Source organism: Zeus faber (genome assembly GCF_960531495.2).
Source record: "Zeus faber genome assembly, chromosome: 2".
NCBI lineage: Eukaryota > Metazoa > Chordata > Actinopteri > Zeiformes > Zeidae > Zeus > Zeus faber.
In genome coordinates this window covers 8,837,858-8,852,849 of record NC_137189.1, presented here as the reverse complement: position 1 = coordinate 8,852,849, position 14,992 = coordinate 8,837,858, and the positions used below count along the sequence as shown (strand labels likewise).

The 14,992-nt window shown below is 42.2% G+C and overlaps 1 protein-coding gene across 1 annotated transcript in view; it reads right to left on the bottom strand.

Annotated features, from left to right (window-relative positions):
- The window catches only part of evlb (Enah/Vasp-like b), a gene marked incomplete at both ends in the record, with an annotated part of 42,173 nt that extends 28,249 nt beyond the window's left edge, over nt 1-13,924 (bottom strand). The window contains one exon of the mRNA XM_079996947.1: nt 13,830-13,924. Within this exon, the coding sequence (XP_079853073.1) occupies nt 13,830-13,924 (95 nt within the window). The remainder of the gene's footprint in view (nt 1-13,829) is intronic.
- Between the last annotated feature and the right edge of the window lie 1,068 nt (nt 13,925-14,992).

Below are 14,992 nucleotides of genomic sequence, written 5' to 3'. Positions count from 1 at the left end.
GCAAGGGAGAGATTTATTGCAGCTCATCTCTTCTCCACACACACAATCATTCCAGTCGCTCCCAAAAAGAACATCCTTGACATTCACACATACTGTATGTCGAGTGAGTTTTGTATTGTGAATTTTAAGGGTCAGTACATCAGTCATGCTGCTCCCTTCTCAGAGCGCTTCAGGTTATCAGTGGCATTCAGTGAAACCATGGAAACAGCTGCTATCGACCTCGATATTTATGATTTCAGATATGACGTGCTTGATAATATTGCTCAAAATCAATAATGAACAAACAACATTTTTAGGGCGAGGGGGTCAGGTTTAGGGATTTTGAGTCAAGACCCTCATTGAGCTTGAGTTTTCCTTCAAGCTGACAGTATCGTGCAAGATGGGCTGCAATGTGTGTGAGAATATTTCGAACTGAATACACAAATGATTTTTTTATCAGAGGAAACAGCTAAACCACCATTAAACTAAAGTCGTCGGAAAAGTGAAGCCAGACAATAAGAACAACAATCATCTGAGCTATTTGATGAAGTTGTGAATTAAGTTGTGCTGTTTTTCTACACTACAAAATATTCCCAAACCACTTGAGTTAACTTTCCATCAGATATACATGGTAAGATGTTTAATCTTTAGTTGTGATTAAAGATCTTACAGGATGAGATCCGTGACTCAATTTGATCTGGTTTCTGATTCCACGGTCAGCTGAGTTTTAAGCATTTGAACACATATTTTACATTACCCACAACCATTTTCTTGATGACAGTAGACATTTTAGATTATTATTACAATATGGCGAGAAACCTCCCTTAAAATGATCTCCTGGTCTCGATGACATTTATAATAATAGGTACTTTTGCCAAAGTCCCTTTATTTTGGATATATTTGTTCATTCCAATTGAAAAGGCAGACGCACCATATGAAAAATACAGCTAAATTAAGTACCTTTGACATAAAATATGTGTTACTGTAGTTGTCAGCGGGGCCAGGAGATCATTTTAAAGGTTGTTTTCTCACCATATTGCTGTAATTCTACAAAACCTGAAAAGCCGAAACACCTGCAAATGTGAACTATCATCAGGAAAATGGTCAGTAATGTAAAATGTCGGTATAAAATAAGGGCTAATACCCATTTTGACACTGGTATTGTCTATTAAACTCAAACCATACCGTGTCAAATTTGGCCATATGGTCTAATTATAAAAACCATTACATCGCTAAGCTTCTCCAAATTTTACAAGGAAACACGTATTGTCCAAAATGAATATACTCCGTGACACCGAGAGCGCTGCCTCGGAGCGTCCTCGGAGATGAAAGTGCGAGAGTGCATCACAAACCGAGCCTCTGTGCCCCTCTGCGGCCAGCTGCTTTTAGGGAACACGGCAAAATGCAGAACAATCCTCAACACAAATAGTTTCTCTTCTCCTCAAATTCTTTGACAAAATGCTCTCTGTCCTCCAAGACAGAGGGTCTCATGACGGGTATTCATCTGGCCCCCCGGCCAAGCCAAAACAACGCCAACAACAGTTACTTGTTTGGGTGTGTGTGTGTGTGTGTGCGTGTGTGTATGTGTGTGTGTGTGTATGTGTGTGTGTGTATGTCTGTGTGTGTGTGTGTGTGTGTGTGTGTGTGCGTGTGTGTGTGTGTGTGTATGTATGTGTGTATGTATCTGTATGTGGATGTGTATGTGTGTGTGTGTATGTATATGTATGTGTGAGTGTATACGTGTGTGTGTGTGTGTGTGTGTGTGTGTGTGTGTGTGTGTGTGTGTGTGTGTGTGTGTGTGTGTGTGTGTGTGTGTCTGTGTGTGTGTGTGTGTGTGAGAGAGAGAGAGTATGAATATGCGTGTCAGCTTCTACTGTATGAAACATCAAAGCTGTATAAAGTGGAAAAAAGAGCAGCTGACAGCTTAAACATTTATAACTGTGCCAGGGCAGGGCTACATTAGAAATGAGGCTGAGCCGCGGCTAAAGCCCTGGCTTTCAGAGGAAATGGGATAAACCGAGCTAAATCGTTATCGCATACAACAACCGGGGCCAATCAGCACAACGATGAGCCACTTTAGTTTGATGGCATTCAATTCTGCATTCAACCAACTAAGAGGCTGAATACCGATCAGCCGGAGAGGGGAAGCACAGAACCGCGTTGGAGACATTGCTGCTGTAGATCCCCAGCCGGGCTGGCTGCCTGCGTGTCCACATCCAAGGCACATACACCTGTATACACCTGTATACACCTGTATACGGATGGATGGACGGCTATCGTCTGCCTTTACGTATCAGGCTTTACTGGCCTAAACAGAAGAAACCTCCAGTGTCACGTCCCGCTGTCCCATTCCAAATAGATTTAAACACCTTGGCCGGCAGTGGTAAATGAAGTAGATTCTCACCAAAACTGGATAGTGAGTTCTATTAAATAATGGAGGATGAAAGTGAACATAGCAACCAATCAATCCAAAGTTTTGAGGTGGAGGTCAATGGACACGTGATCAAAATGCAAAACAACTAGGAAGCATCGTTTTAACAGGAGCTTTAAATAATGGACTTCTGGTGCTTAAGCCAGTTATTTGACAAACGTGTATGGTGGCAGTGGTGGAGGAGGTGTGTGGAAACCATGTATCGCAGCAGGGAGTGTTGCTGGAACACACAGAAATGCAAAATATATACTGGAGGGGGTCTTTAATACCTCATCGATTGGCGTTGCAGGAAATCATTTCTACTCAAGGTGAGGTCATCATTAGATGCAACCGATTTTCTAAGTCCTGGAGAAGATGGACGATGCAAGGTCCGACCTTCCCGTCCATCACGGTCGCTGTGCGCTGCAACGACGTCACCGAGTCCCTCACATCACTTCAGTATTGGAAGGACTTTCTAAAGTCATCTGGGAGAGTGTCTGGCAGCCCATAGTGCAAGAATATGCAGCCAACAGCTACTGACAATGGTGTTCCAAGATTTTTTCTTTTAGTGTCTAAACCCAAAAATTTCAGTTTTCTCCCAACTTCTCTCCCAATGGATTTTTTGAAAAATGCTCAGAAAGTGGGCGGGGTTCTGCTGTTCAGCAAGATCAGTGTTGGATTGTAGGACACACCCCTTGACATTTGAACTGACATTACCTTAAGGCTTACTTACTCTCTTGGGTCTCCGCTATAACACCACTCAACAGCCCCAAAGTGTGAATTGCTCTTACTCCTGTTTAAATAGTTGAGTGGGCGTGGCTCCTAGCTGCAGGGGCGGGGCCTAAGAAATCCAGGGAATTTTAAGGATCAGTGTCGCTCCCTTCTCAGAACAGTTCTGGCTATTGGCGGTATTCGGTTAAACCCTGGAAACGGCTCCTATCGACCTTGATGTTTCTGATTTCAGATTTGACATGCTTGATAAAATTGCCAGAAATTGATAATAAACAACCATACATTGTTATGGTTCGGGTTACGGGGGTTAGGGTCAGAGATTTTGGGGAAAGGCCCTCTTTAGGCGGGAGTCTTCCTTCATACTGACAGCGTACTCACATCCTTCATCCTTTCACATCTAACATGACTGACACAAAAACAGAGCAAAGTTGTGTGATAAAGAGTGAATGTAAAATTGGACCGTCCCTTTCACTGGAAGTTCCCTGTCTTTAAAATGTTCTAGGTCCAGTCCAGAACAGATAAGGGAGGGGTCCTGGGAGAGAGCTTGTGATTTAGAAAGCATATATTCCATGTGAATATCAACAAGCTGCCGTACTGTAGCGCTGACACACTTTTTTGGAAGAGAATATCTGGAAAAGAAAAATCTGCAGTTAACCCACTTATAAATATAATATGTATGTGTGTGTGTGTGTGTGTGTTTGTGTGTGTGTGTGCGTGTATGTGTGAGTGCGCGTGTGCGTGTGAGTGTTTGTGTGTTATCTGTGCAGGTGAGGCGTACATGCAGCATGTCTTGGCACATCACTATTAGCTCTTCATCATTCCTGTGAAACAAGGTCCCGCAAAGACAAAATGGTCCGGCTGATTTTTTCGGGGGCCGGTTATATAAGCAGCTTGCCGGCGTATTTGGTTTGGTGGCGAGGGGGAGGGAGGCAGGTGGAAAGAAATGATCCAAAGAGGAGAGGGAAGAGAGAAAGGGAATCCATCCTCTGACGGCAGTCATCTAAACATCCTGCCAACTGGTATATACCAGCTTATATATACTGTATACCTAGTTACATAAAGTATATCATTATACAGTATAACTAGTTATATACAGTAAATCATTGTATATTGTATAACTCATTATATTAAATATATCGTCTTATACAGTATAACTAAGTATATACAGTATATCACTGTATACAGTATAACTAGTTATATACAATATATCACTGTATACAGTATAACTAGTAATATACAGTATATCATTGTATACAGCATAACTAGTTATATACAGTATATCATCTCATACAGTATAACTAGTTATGTACAGTATATTATTGTGTAGAATATAACTAGTTATATACAGTATATCATCATATACAGTATAACTAGTTATATACTGTATAACTAGCAATATACAGTATATCATCATATATAGTACAACTAGTCACTGTTTATACAGTACATCATCTTATACAGTATAACTAGTTATCTAACAGCCCTGATTATCCAACACAAAATCCAGACAAAATGTCCTGTATATTTAAATTGCAGAAATATTATATGCTTTGCAATATGTGATCACAACTTGTATTTGTAAGAGTGTGTGAACCGGGAAAATTTGAATCAAAATGTGATAAATATATTTGCACATGGAGTGAATGTAGCTCTTGTACACAAAATATGCAACACGATATTAAAACTATGTGAATTGTTGCGCGTGGCGCTACTGGAATCAAATAATTCATGAGAAACAATGGTGGTCTGAAATGTGTATATTCTTTATATTTAAAAAAAATATATATTTAGATTTTTTTGCATGAGGTAATTTAGCAAAATGGCTCTTTTTTATTCTTTATTTATAAACACCAATTAAACACTGATCGGATCCTAGTATGTCCAGGGGTGATTTAAAAAATGTGCCGTATCGTTGCTTAAAAAAGGCCAAAGTGTGTGTGTGGCTGTGAGGGCAAGTCAGGGAGCGTTATTTCATGTGAAAGGGTGTTCCTCCATGCCACATCAGGTCTGCTTTGCTGGCGATTCACTAGTATGCAAATACACCAGCACTGGGTGTGCAGTGGTGATGTGTGTGTGTGTGTGTGTGTGTGTGTGTGTGTGTGTGTGTGTCTGCATGTGTGTGATGTATCTAACCCTGCGCTTGTGCGGTGGAGTCTGGAGACCCTGCCGAGTGCAGAGCACATGAAACACAAGCTAATACACACACACACACACACACACACACACACACACACACACACACACACACACACACACACACACGTACTCTCTATTCTCTTTTCCCTCCTAGACTCCTAGACCGCAGACTGCCGAGACTACGCAAGAGCACGCTAATCTGTTGGCATGACAACTGGAGTGGAATATTCGCTTGGCCTAGAAAATATGGCTGTGAAGAAAAGATGAATGAGCAGCAGGATATAAATAAAAAACAGAGACATGAGCCTTCAGACGCCGAGCGCTTTAATTACAGAGCCCACCGTCGCTTCGCCTTTCTAACAATACACATTATGGGGCGATAGAGAGCACTGTCACATCCCCTGCTCATCACGTGTGTGTGTGTGGGTGTGTGTGTGTGTGTGTGTGTGTGTGTGTGTGTGTGTGTGTGTGTGTCTGTGTGTGTGTGTGTGTGTGTGTGTGTGCGTGCGTGTGTGTGTGCGTGTGTGAGTTGGTTTTATACTTCTGAGGACCCGTGTTGGGGATAACGCCTTACAAAAGTAACGTTTTACAGTAATAAATTACTTTTTATCAGTAACGCAGTTATATAACAAGTTACTAATACAATGTAGATTATATCAGTACCAAATTAAGTATTATTATATAAATATTAGGGGCGGGCTGATTGATCGGATGAAACGACAATCCGTTACAGATGTTGTGTTTTGTTCGATTAGGATTGTCGTCCGGTCATTTTGAGTTTATATTCGGGATCGGAGAAATCATGTTCTCATTGGGTAAATCTGCTGTACGTTATGACAAATACGTCACGTGATCTGGTCACGCTCACGTGATAAGACAGCTGCACATACCGTCCTGCCCCCAAGCTATGTCGCAAATCAGCGGCAGAACTACTTTATGTTATCTGCATGTGGGAGCATAGTTTCCATTCAAAAAAATTGGTGCCAGTCTTGAAAGATTTCAATTTCCCGGACAAATGGGATAGATTCCGGTCAAATATTTTCTGTGTTTATTGAGCTTAAAAACGATTGATAAGCAGGTTATATAAAGAATTAATTCATGAAGTCGTGTAGATGTATGATATTTTTTTATTGAATATTTTAAATAAAATAAATCCTGTCAGTTAATGATGATTTAAGAATAAATAAATATTACCAATATTACTACTTAAACTCAAATAAGTAACAAGTGCCAATGCTTTAATTCACATTTCACTTCAATAAAATGCTGATCAAATTAAACGAAATAAATATGGTAAGTAGGTCTAAATAAATAATTAAGTTTGTGGTGTTCCATGTGTTGACATATTTTACAACACAATGAATATTTTCCGTCTGCTTTGGGTCGGAACTTAAATATTTTTGGTCGAAATGATCCAGTCAGATTTATTTTGACGCAGAGGAAATAAATATGGCAATAATAATCATTATATTTTTATCGCCCAGCACTAATTCAAATTGTGATTAGAGGGAATTATTTTCACATTACTACCGGAGAGATTTAAATATGTTGGCCTTCAACATACTTTCCCGGTCAAAAACTGATAATTACTGGATAACGGAAACTCTGTGTGGGAGCGAGTGTAAGTGTAAACAACCATGGATGGAGGTACCTTGGCGCTTTGAGAAATGACTCATTGGATGGATCATGGATTTTGACTAGATTTGTCCGTCTGCTGCCGCACCGCGACTACATCAGGTGCGTGTTGACCGAGCCGATCCATTACATTATTACATTTCATTTAGCAGACGCTTTTATCCAAAGCGACTTACAATTGTTCAATCACCGACGGACACAGCCATCAGGAGCAATTAGGGGTTAAGTGTCTTGCTCAAGGACACTACAGCATGCTAGAAGGAGGAGCCTGGGATCGAACCAGCAACCTTTAGATCACTGAGCAGCTTTCAGTTGCCGATGGCATCTTAGTAAATGTAGAAGAGACAGGTAGCATCAGTACTACGTCATTTGCCTTTTACTACCAGCCTTCCCTTCTGACAAAAATAACATCCGTTTTATTATTATTATTATTATGGTGAGTAACCTAAAAGCAGTGTAATAAGTAACTTATAACCTTGCACAGAAAGTAATATTGCAAAGTAACTTATTACTTTCAAATGAAGTAATTAGTAATATGTAATGAATTACATTATACAAGTAAGTTGCCAACACTGGGACCAGTGTGAGTTTTTAACCTTTGAATGAGCGGTGCCGTCCTCACTTTTTTTATTCTGTGTGTGTGTGTGTGTGTGTGTGTGTGTGTGTGTGTGTGTGTGTGTGTGTGTGTGTGTGTGTTTGTGTGCGTGTGAGGGGGACATACAGTATGTATATATTCCAACGCCTCAAAGGCAAATGTGGGCAGACGCTGAATATTTGCTCCATTTAATGTACAATAATATTGACTTTGCTTCACAGCTTTTAATGTTCCATTTGTTGTTCCTTTTCCAACTGCCAATAAAGATCTGAAGCATCCCCCGATTGCGTTTTAGCTTTAATAAAAATCTGAATTTGTGGCTTCTTTCGAGCGATGGGGACAGATGATCCGATAAAGCGTTGAAGAGTTTCCTCCTTTAGACACTGAGAGGCTGAGACCCAGTAAAGCAAAGAGGGTTTTTTTGCCGCTGGAGCATCGAGGGGTTGCCAGGTCCAGGTGCTCTTAAATTTTTTTCTTTTTTTGCAAACAACAACATCAATTACTAAACTATTTGGACTGCAGAAGCTATCGAACCATGACAGCAGAGACAGAAAGTAACTAGTTACAACTACACTCATTGCAATAGTTGAGTACAATAGCTGAGTACATAATTGTAATTGCAATAAATTACCTGTAGTGGTAATTTATTGCAATTACAATTATGATTCTGTGCTTATACTTTTAGTTGAGTTAAAATATGGTCTTTTGCACAGCAGCAAAATATGATTACAAAATAAGTATTTTAACATGAATCTGTACTGACTAATCAAACTGAATAAAACCCAGAAACATTTTAAATCATTTTATTTTGGGGAACATTTCATTTCCAGAACCAATCAAAGCAAAGTATTTCTATGGCTGTGATTATGTGCAGAAGTTTAGTTGTGTGCAATCAAATTCATTAATGAATTGTGTTTGCTATTTACAACTAGGTTATAGCCAATGTCTAAAGCCACATACTGAGCTCCCCAAATACGCAGGGTGAAGAAAGTAACTTAATAAGTAATTACTGGAGTGGTTTTTGAGTAAAGTGCTTACATACTCAACTAATTTCCCCTCAGCTCAATTTGTACTTGTACTTAAGTAAGGAATCCGTCCCGTAGCAGCGCTCTTATTCCAGTAAGGAGCTTCGGTTCTCTCTGCATGAGATGAACGCAAAATATGCTTTATGTCGTGGTTTGATAAGAGCAGCTTTTCTAACGGAATGAAAGTAAGCGCTGCTCACCCCTGCATCCGAGAGGAGAAAGAAGGAAAAAATAAATCAAAGCACAGTGCAGAGCGATGGAAATGAAACTACGGATTGTCCAAACCCCCCCGACGGCTCCCAGTGGGCTAATGTGGTCAAGTGAACAGAGCGGAGGACAGTGGAAAATAACCATGGTTTGAGGATTAAGACCTCAGCTGGTTCTTTATGCGTCTTTAACGGCAGACAAATCCTCTGACGTAAGAGGCAGACACAACAAACCGTCGCTGTTTTGTTTTTGGGTTTGAAATTTTTTTTCTGGATAAATTAGTCCCCCAACCTTAAAGCCCTAAAGGTTCATCATGAACCCGCCGAAATTGAGATCCAGCGTGAAGACATATTAACGCACAGGTTCCAAATGGTTCCAGAGGTACGGGAGCCCAAAGCGAGTCCACTGAGGACAAGCAGCCCACGCCGAGCCAGACATTCCAGTCTCCTTTGTTTTCCCAGGAAATCCTGATCTGCGCCTAATGACGCTCAGCTGGAATGTTTAATACGGAGTCTGGCGCTTCGGGCTCTTCAGGTCCAAGACAAAGTGGAAACTCAGGGGGAAAAATGCTTTTTCGGCCTTCAACACATCAGGGGAGGAAGGGTTTATGGTGTGTTAACATTATGTGTGTGTGTGTGTGTGTGTGTGTGTGTGTATGTGTGATTGTTTAACGCTTTGAATTGTAGATGTGTGTGTGTGTTTATGACTTTGCATTTACCCGTACATCTATGTGAGTGTTTTTTCTTTGTCCACACCCGTGTGTATGTGTGTGTGTGTGTGTGTGTGTGTGTGTGTGTGTGTGTGTGCGTGTGTGTGTGTGTGTGTGAGTGTGTGATACTGTGCTGCTGTGCAGATGGGTGATGAGAGATGGGAGATAAGTGTGGCTGGAGGAAGGAGAAGGGAAGGAGCAGAGAAAGAAATGAAAGACAAATGTAGAGGCATGGAGAGAAATATATATGTAGACAGTAGGGTTGGGAGATTTTTATTTTTTGTATTTTATTTGTATTTAATTTGTATTTTTTGTACAACATTTTCTGTAAATTCTCTCTCTCTCTCTCTCTCTCTCTCTCTCTCTCTCTCTCTCTCTATATATATATATATATATACAGTATATATATATATACAGTATATATATATATATACAGTATATATATATATACAGTATATATATATACAGTTTATATATATACATATATATGTATTTAGTCAGAGGGTTAGAGATTAAATAAATGTAAAATAAATGCAATTTTCAGAATTTCATAAGCCGTTCTACCTGTTCTATCTTTTTTTTTAATCAATCAGTTTATTGGTTTTTTTTAGAACGTTGTTGTGCAGTCAGGTGAAAGACAATAAAAAATATGAACCATGCATAATAATACGTGACCAGTCAGACTGTATCTTAATAAAATAAAATAAAATATAAAATAAATGATCAAATAATTCACACATAGAAAGAGTTAGTTGTGTGTAAATATCTCTCATTTCCGAAATATTGTCAAATAATCGAGGTATCGCTCAAAAATATTGTGATTTTATCACCATCGCACCTCAGCACCAATGGAGAGCGGAGAAGCTTGGGAAAAAACGTAGAATTCAAGGGAAGACCTTTAGCATCGAGTTAGAACTTATCTTAGAGAGAGAGAGGGAGCAAGAGATGGAGGGAGAAAGAGAGAGGGAGGGAGAGGGAAAGGGAGAGAGCGATGGAGGGAGAGAGAGGGAGAGAGAGAGAGAGAGAGAGAGACAGACTCTTTCACCCTGACACACACTCATGCGTGTTTACATGTAATCCATTTACCCATTAGGTTACTGTAAGTGCTGTACTATAAGAAGATTAGATCAAGATCCTGTAATTCTACACACAACACCCATCTAATGCTGGGTTTGCGATTAGGCGTTAAAGATATGGGAGGATTTGTTACGATGGGGATCTTTGGCAAATGTACACAATATTAATGAATATTTTTTTCATATTGGTATGGAACTGTCGCAGTGTCAACTCGATACGCCCCATGAGCCTAACTAGTTATATTGTTGTCTTGATAACAGTAGTTGAAGTGTTGTATTTGAGAATGCAAATGACAATTTGGAGTTTGGAGAAGTCTCTTCAGTCTCTCAAGGCTCCTGTAAACTTTCCAGGAACATCAGTGATTCCCAGTGAACTATGGACTAGTGGAGCGTTGCCAAATAAATGAAAAACGATCTTCCTCAATTTCATGTCTCCAGTGAGTTTTGTCCAAAGTTTAGGGCAAATATGCACAGAATGAAGAAAAACAAAGCTCCCTTATTTATTGCAACGTTTCAACTGTAAAAATGGTCTCAAGAAAAATGTTTTTCTGTTTTTCTTTCCTTCTATATATTTTTTTCTATGTTTGGTTTACACCTATAGCTTATATAAATAAAAATGATATCCACCAACACATTGATCTGTTTATGTAAACAGAATATACCATATAAGTCTATAAACTTCCTCAAATATTTTAGACTTTATAATTGAATACAGTTTACGTCATATATTCTCATCATTATTCATTTAGATATCATCAATTTTGCCAAACAATATGATGATCTCTTATAGTCATGACAATATGTTGCCACTAAATGTATGGTGCAATGAATGACAGTACAGAAATATCAAATCATTATTTATACAATGAATATGAAATGATCATGAACCTAGCATAAAAAAAAAATATATATATATATATATATATATATATAAGTTATTCATTTATTCCTTGTTATATTTTTTCTACACACATAAAATGGTGGATGTCTACGCCCCCCCCCACCCCCTTAATCCACCAGGCATCAGTCAATGACCTGAAAAAGGCTTTCCACTGACCACACAATGCTTTCTTTTGCATTCTCAAATTGGCTACAGTAAGTGTGTGTGTGTGTGTGTGTGTGTGTGTGTGTGTGTGTGTGTGTGTGTGTGTGTGTGTGTGTGTGTGCGCGCCAAGTGAACTCAATCTTTAATCTGTCACGTTTCATGTGTCCGCTGGGAGTCCTGAGGAATGGGGGAAACCTTCCCATGATCCCAAGACGTAATCCTCCCATACAGTAGAGTGGCCGCTGGATTTAAGTCGGAGGCTTTTAACGTGCATTTGGGAATAAATGAATGAGAAGATGGATGGATTGAGGGAGGGAGGGAGAGGCTGTGCTGTAATGAAATAAATCATCAGGTCATGAAGTCACTGACATCTTGATGGAAGGAGCGACTGCCCTCAATCCTTCCCGTTTTTTGGGGATTACCTGCTTAAATACACAAAGGGAAAATATCTACATGTACACATAGTGCACGTTTGGTACAACACCATGATGTTCTTCCATTCTTGGAGAAGAAAGGCTGATTGTGTGTTTTTTCTCCTGTAGCATTAGTGGATGCTTGTTGTCATGGTTATCTGGCGATATAGTGGGATGGTCTACCTCTGTCGCCATGGCGCCCAGGCAGGGCTGACATCCCAGCGCCCCTCATAGAAGGGTTTTTTTTCCCCCCTTCTGTGAGACCCCCGAAAAAAAAAAACGAAAAATAAAATTTAAAAAACACACCGTCTTCTCATTTCCCCTCGTTACACCATCTTCCTTCCTCCTTGACATCAAATTCATATTTCATATTCAAATCCCCGGGGCCACTCCTCTCCTCCTCCCTGCTCTCTTTTCCCTCTCTCTCTTATCCTTTTGACTGTACCTTTCGAACCCTCCCCCTCTCGCTCTCCTGCGGCCCTGTGCTCCTTCTCCCTCTCGTATGGTTCCCCCTCCTCTCTCACTTCCCTTCCCTTCTCCATCCTGTTCTCTCAAGTCTCTTTAAAGTAGAGTGTGTGTGTGTGTGTGTGTATCCAAATCTGTTCACGTAACTTTTTTTTGAAGCCACGACCACCTTGAAAGCAACCAGAAACAGACCTCCAAACCAACAAACTGATAGAGCTTGTCCACCGTTGGTACCACAGTGTAATAGGATGGCGGCGCATTGAAGAAAATACCTTTCACATTGCGAAGTGCGTTAGTTGCTCCTATTGAACTTTCCTCATAAATCAGAGATCGACCTCCTTTACTTCAGCCATGTTCATCCATCCTTTCATCCATCATCTATCCCCCATGACCCTCTTCACCTGTCTGCTTCATGATGCCCTGGGTCTAAACCCCTGGAATGCCCGACAAGCAGTCGGCCAGGGACGGCAACCATGGCACACCATCGCTTTGTGCGCCGGCTCCGGCCTGCAGATCCCGGCCGAGCTAAAAGCTGCTTAGCGGTGGCAAAACTCTGGCTGGAGTCCCTCAAAGCTGCACTAATCAGAACTGTTAGAGGTGGAGCCGTCAAAACATATCATCCACCGGCTTGCCCGAACATTTAAAGCCATGCAAAAGTGATGGATGGACAGGTGGATGGACAGGTGGATGAGCGGGCGGGTGTGTTAATGGAAAAGAGGCCGCAGTAACAGGTGATTAAACATATCCTCCCGTGGACCTCACATGACATCATCAGCTATCAGCCTGAATCCTTAAGACTGTACAGTATATGCAAGAGTTCTCGTATGGCATTGAGACATCCAGACAAAGAGCGAGCCCCCAAAGCTGTGACACATCTGAGCATGCGTCCCTCCGACAGGCGTTGGCCTTCCTCAGTGCGCTCAACATTTATGAGACGAAGAGAGCGGCAAAAAGGATAGGGTCCGGAAGGGAAAGTGAGAGAGAACACAGAACAAAAGAGCCACAGAAGCGGCCGACGGCGGTCTACGGCGGCCCCCGGACGGCAAACACAACACAACTGCACCCCTGTCATCGCCGCCGCCTAAACTTGGCACGCCTCCTTCGTCGGCCATCAATGCCTTCGCCTTCTCTCAGGGGCCTAACACCCTTTGCACAGCCAGCTAACACATTATCATGCATCCCCCATCCCCCTGCAAGGGCAGCGGCTCACAGCAGCACTCATCACATTATGGGAACGCTTCATGTGCAACAGCACCGGCAGTGGAGGGTCGCTAGCAACGCATGGTGCATACATTCATTTTCATTGACATTTAGCAGAAGCAGGTGTTACTGACAAAAGTTGGGACATGGGACACCAGAGCAACAGTCTTGCCGTGTAAAACCTCCCAGCCAGGTAACCTACCTGACTTTGAACTCGGTCGGCTGCGGCTGAGCGCCGGGATCAGCGCAGTAGATCTGGGGGAAGTAAAATCGATGGGACTGCAGGTTGATGTCCATGACGCCGACCCCCGCCGACGCGGCAGACGCAACGGGTCAGCTCCGACAATGAAAGACCGAAAGACTCCTCGCGCCGCCTTCCAACGTCTTTGCCTGTTCGATCCTCTTCTTATTTCTTATTTCAGTGTCTGGTGAAAATCTCCAACCTCCGCTGGCGTTTGCCACACTGCGTTCCAACTAAAGGGAAAGGTCTGAGTCCAGGGATGGCATTCCCAGGTCAGCCCCTTTCCTCTCCTCGGACAGACTGGAGGATCGCTACCACCGGGCGGGCACCCCCCCACCCCACCACCCCTCCACCTGTGCGCCTCCTCCTGCTCGACCGCTTCCTCTGTGCAGAGAACGCTCAATCACCTCGGCCGACTGGCTCAGAGCAGGCACACTAACCTATTTCCCCACGAGCAGCCTCTGCACATTCAGCAGCTGGAAGCGCGGAACAAAGATGACTCAAATGGATGACGCCCAATGCCGGTTTCTCTCTCTCTCTCTGGGGTGAAACAGAACAAAACAGATATACTGTAATCCTGTTTCTTTTCTTCTTTCCTTTTTTTTGGTCACCACTTCATCCTTTTTAGCGGGTGGAGTAGAGATTGCAACAAAAAAGAAGAAAGAATAGAAGAGCGGGGGGAAAAGGAGGAGACGATTCTAAATATGAGCGCTGCCCTCAGCCGTGGATAAAGCTGACTGAATGGGAGAGGAGAGTCCTTTCGGGTTTTTTTTTTTTTTTCACGCTCTAGAGAGTGAGAGAGCGAGAGTGAGAGAGAGAGAGCGAGAGAGAAGGAGATGCAGAGGGTGGGAGGGAAAACAGAGGGGCAGAGGGGGAGAGAGAGAGAGAGTGAGAGAACGAGAGCGAGGGAGAGAAAGAGAGGTTCCCGGTGCTTTGAGGCGTTGCCCTCACACCGCCTCTCCTCTCTCTGTACGTCTCATTGGATTACCTCCCTCCCTCCTCCAGCCCTCCCTCTCTCTCCCTCCCTCCCCCAGAGCTCCCTCTCTCCCTCTCTCCCTCCCTTCCCTCCCTCCCTCTCTTCTCCAGCCCTCCCTCTCTTTCTCCCTCCCTTCCCTCCCCCTCTC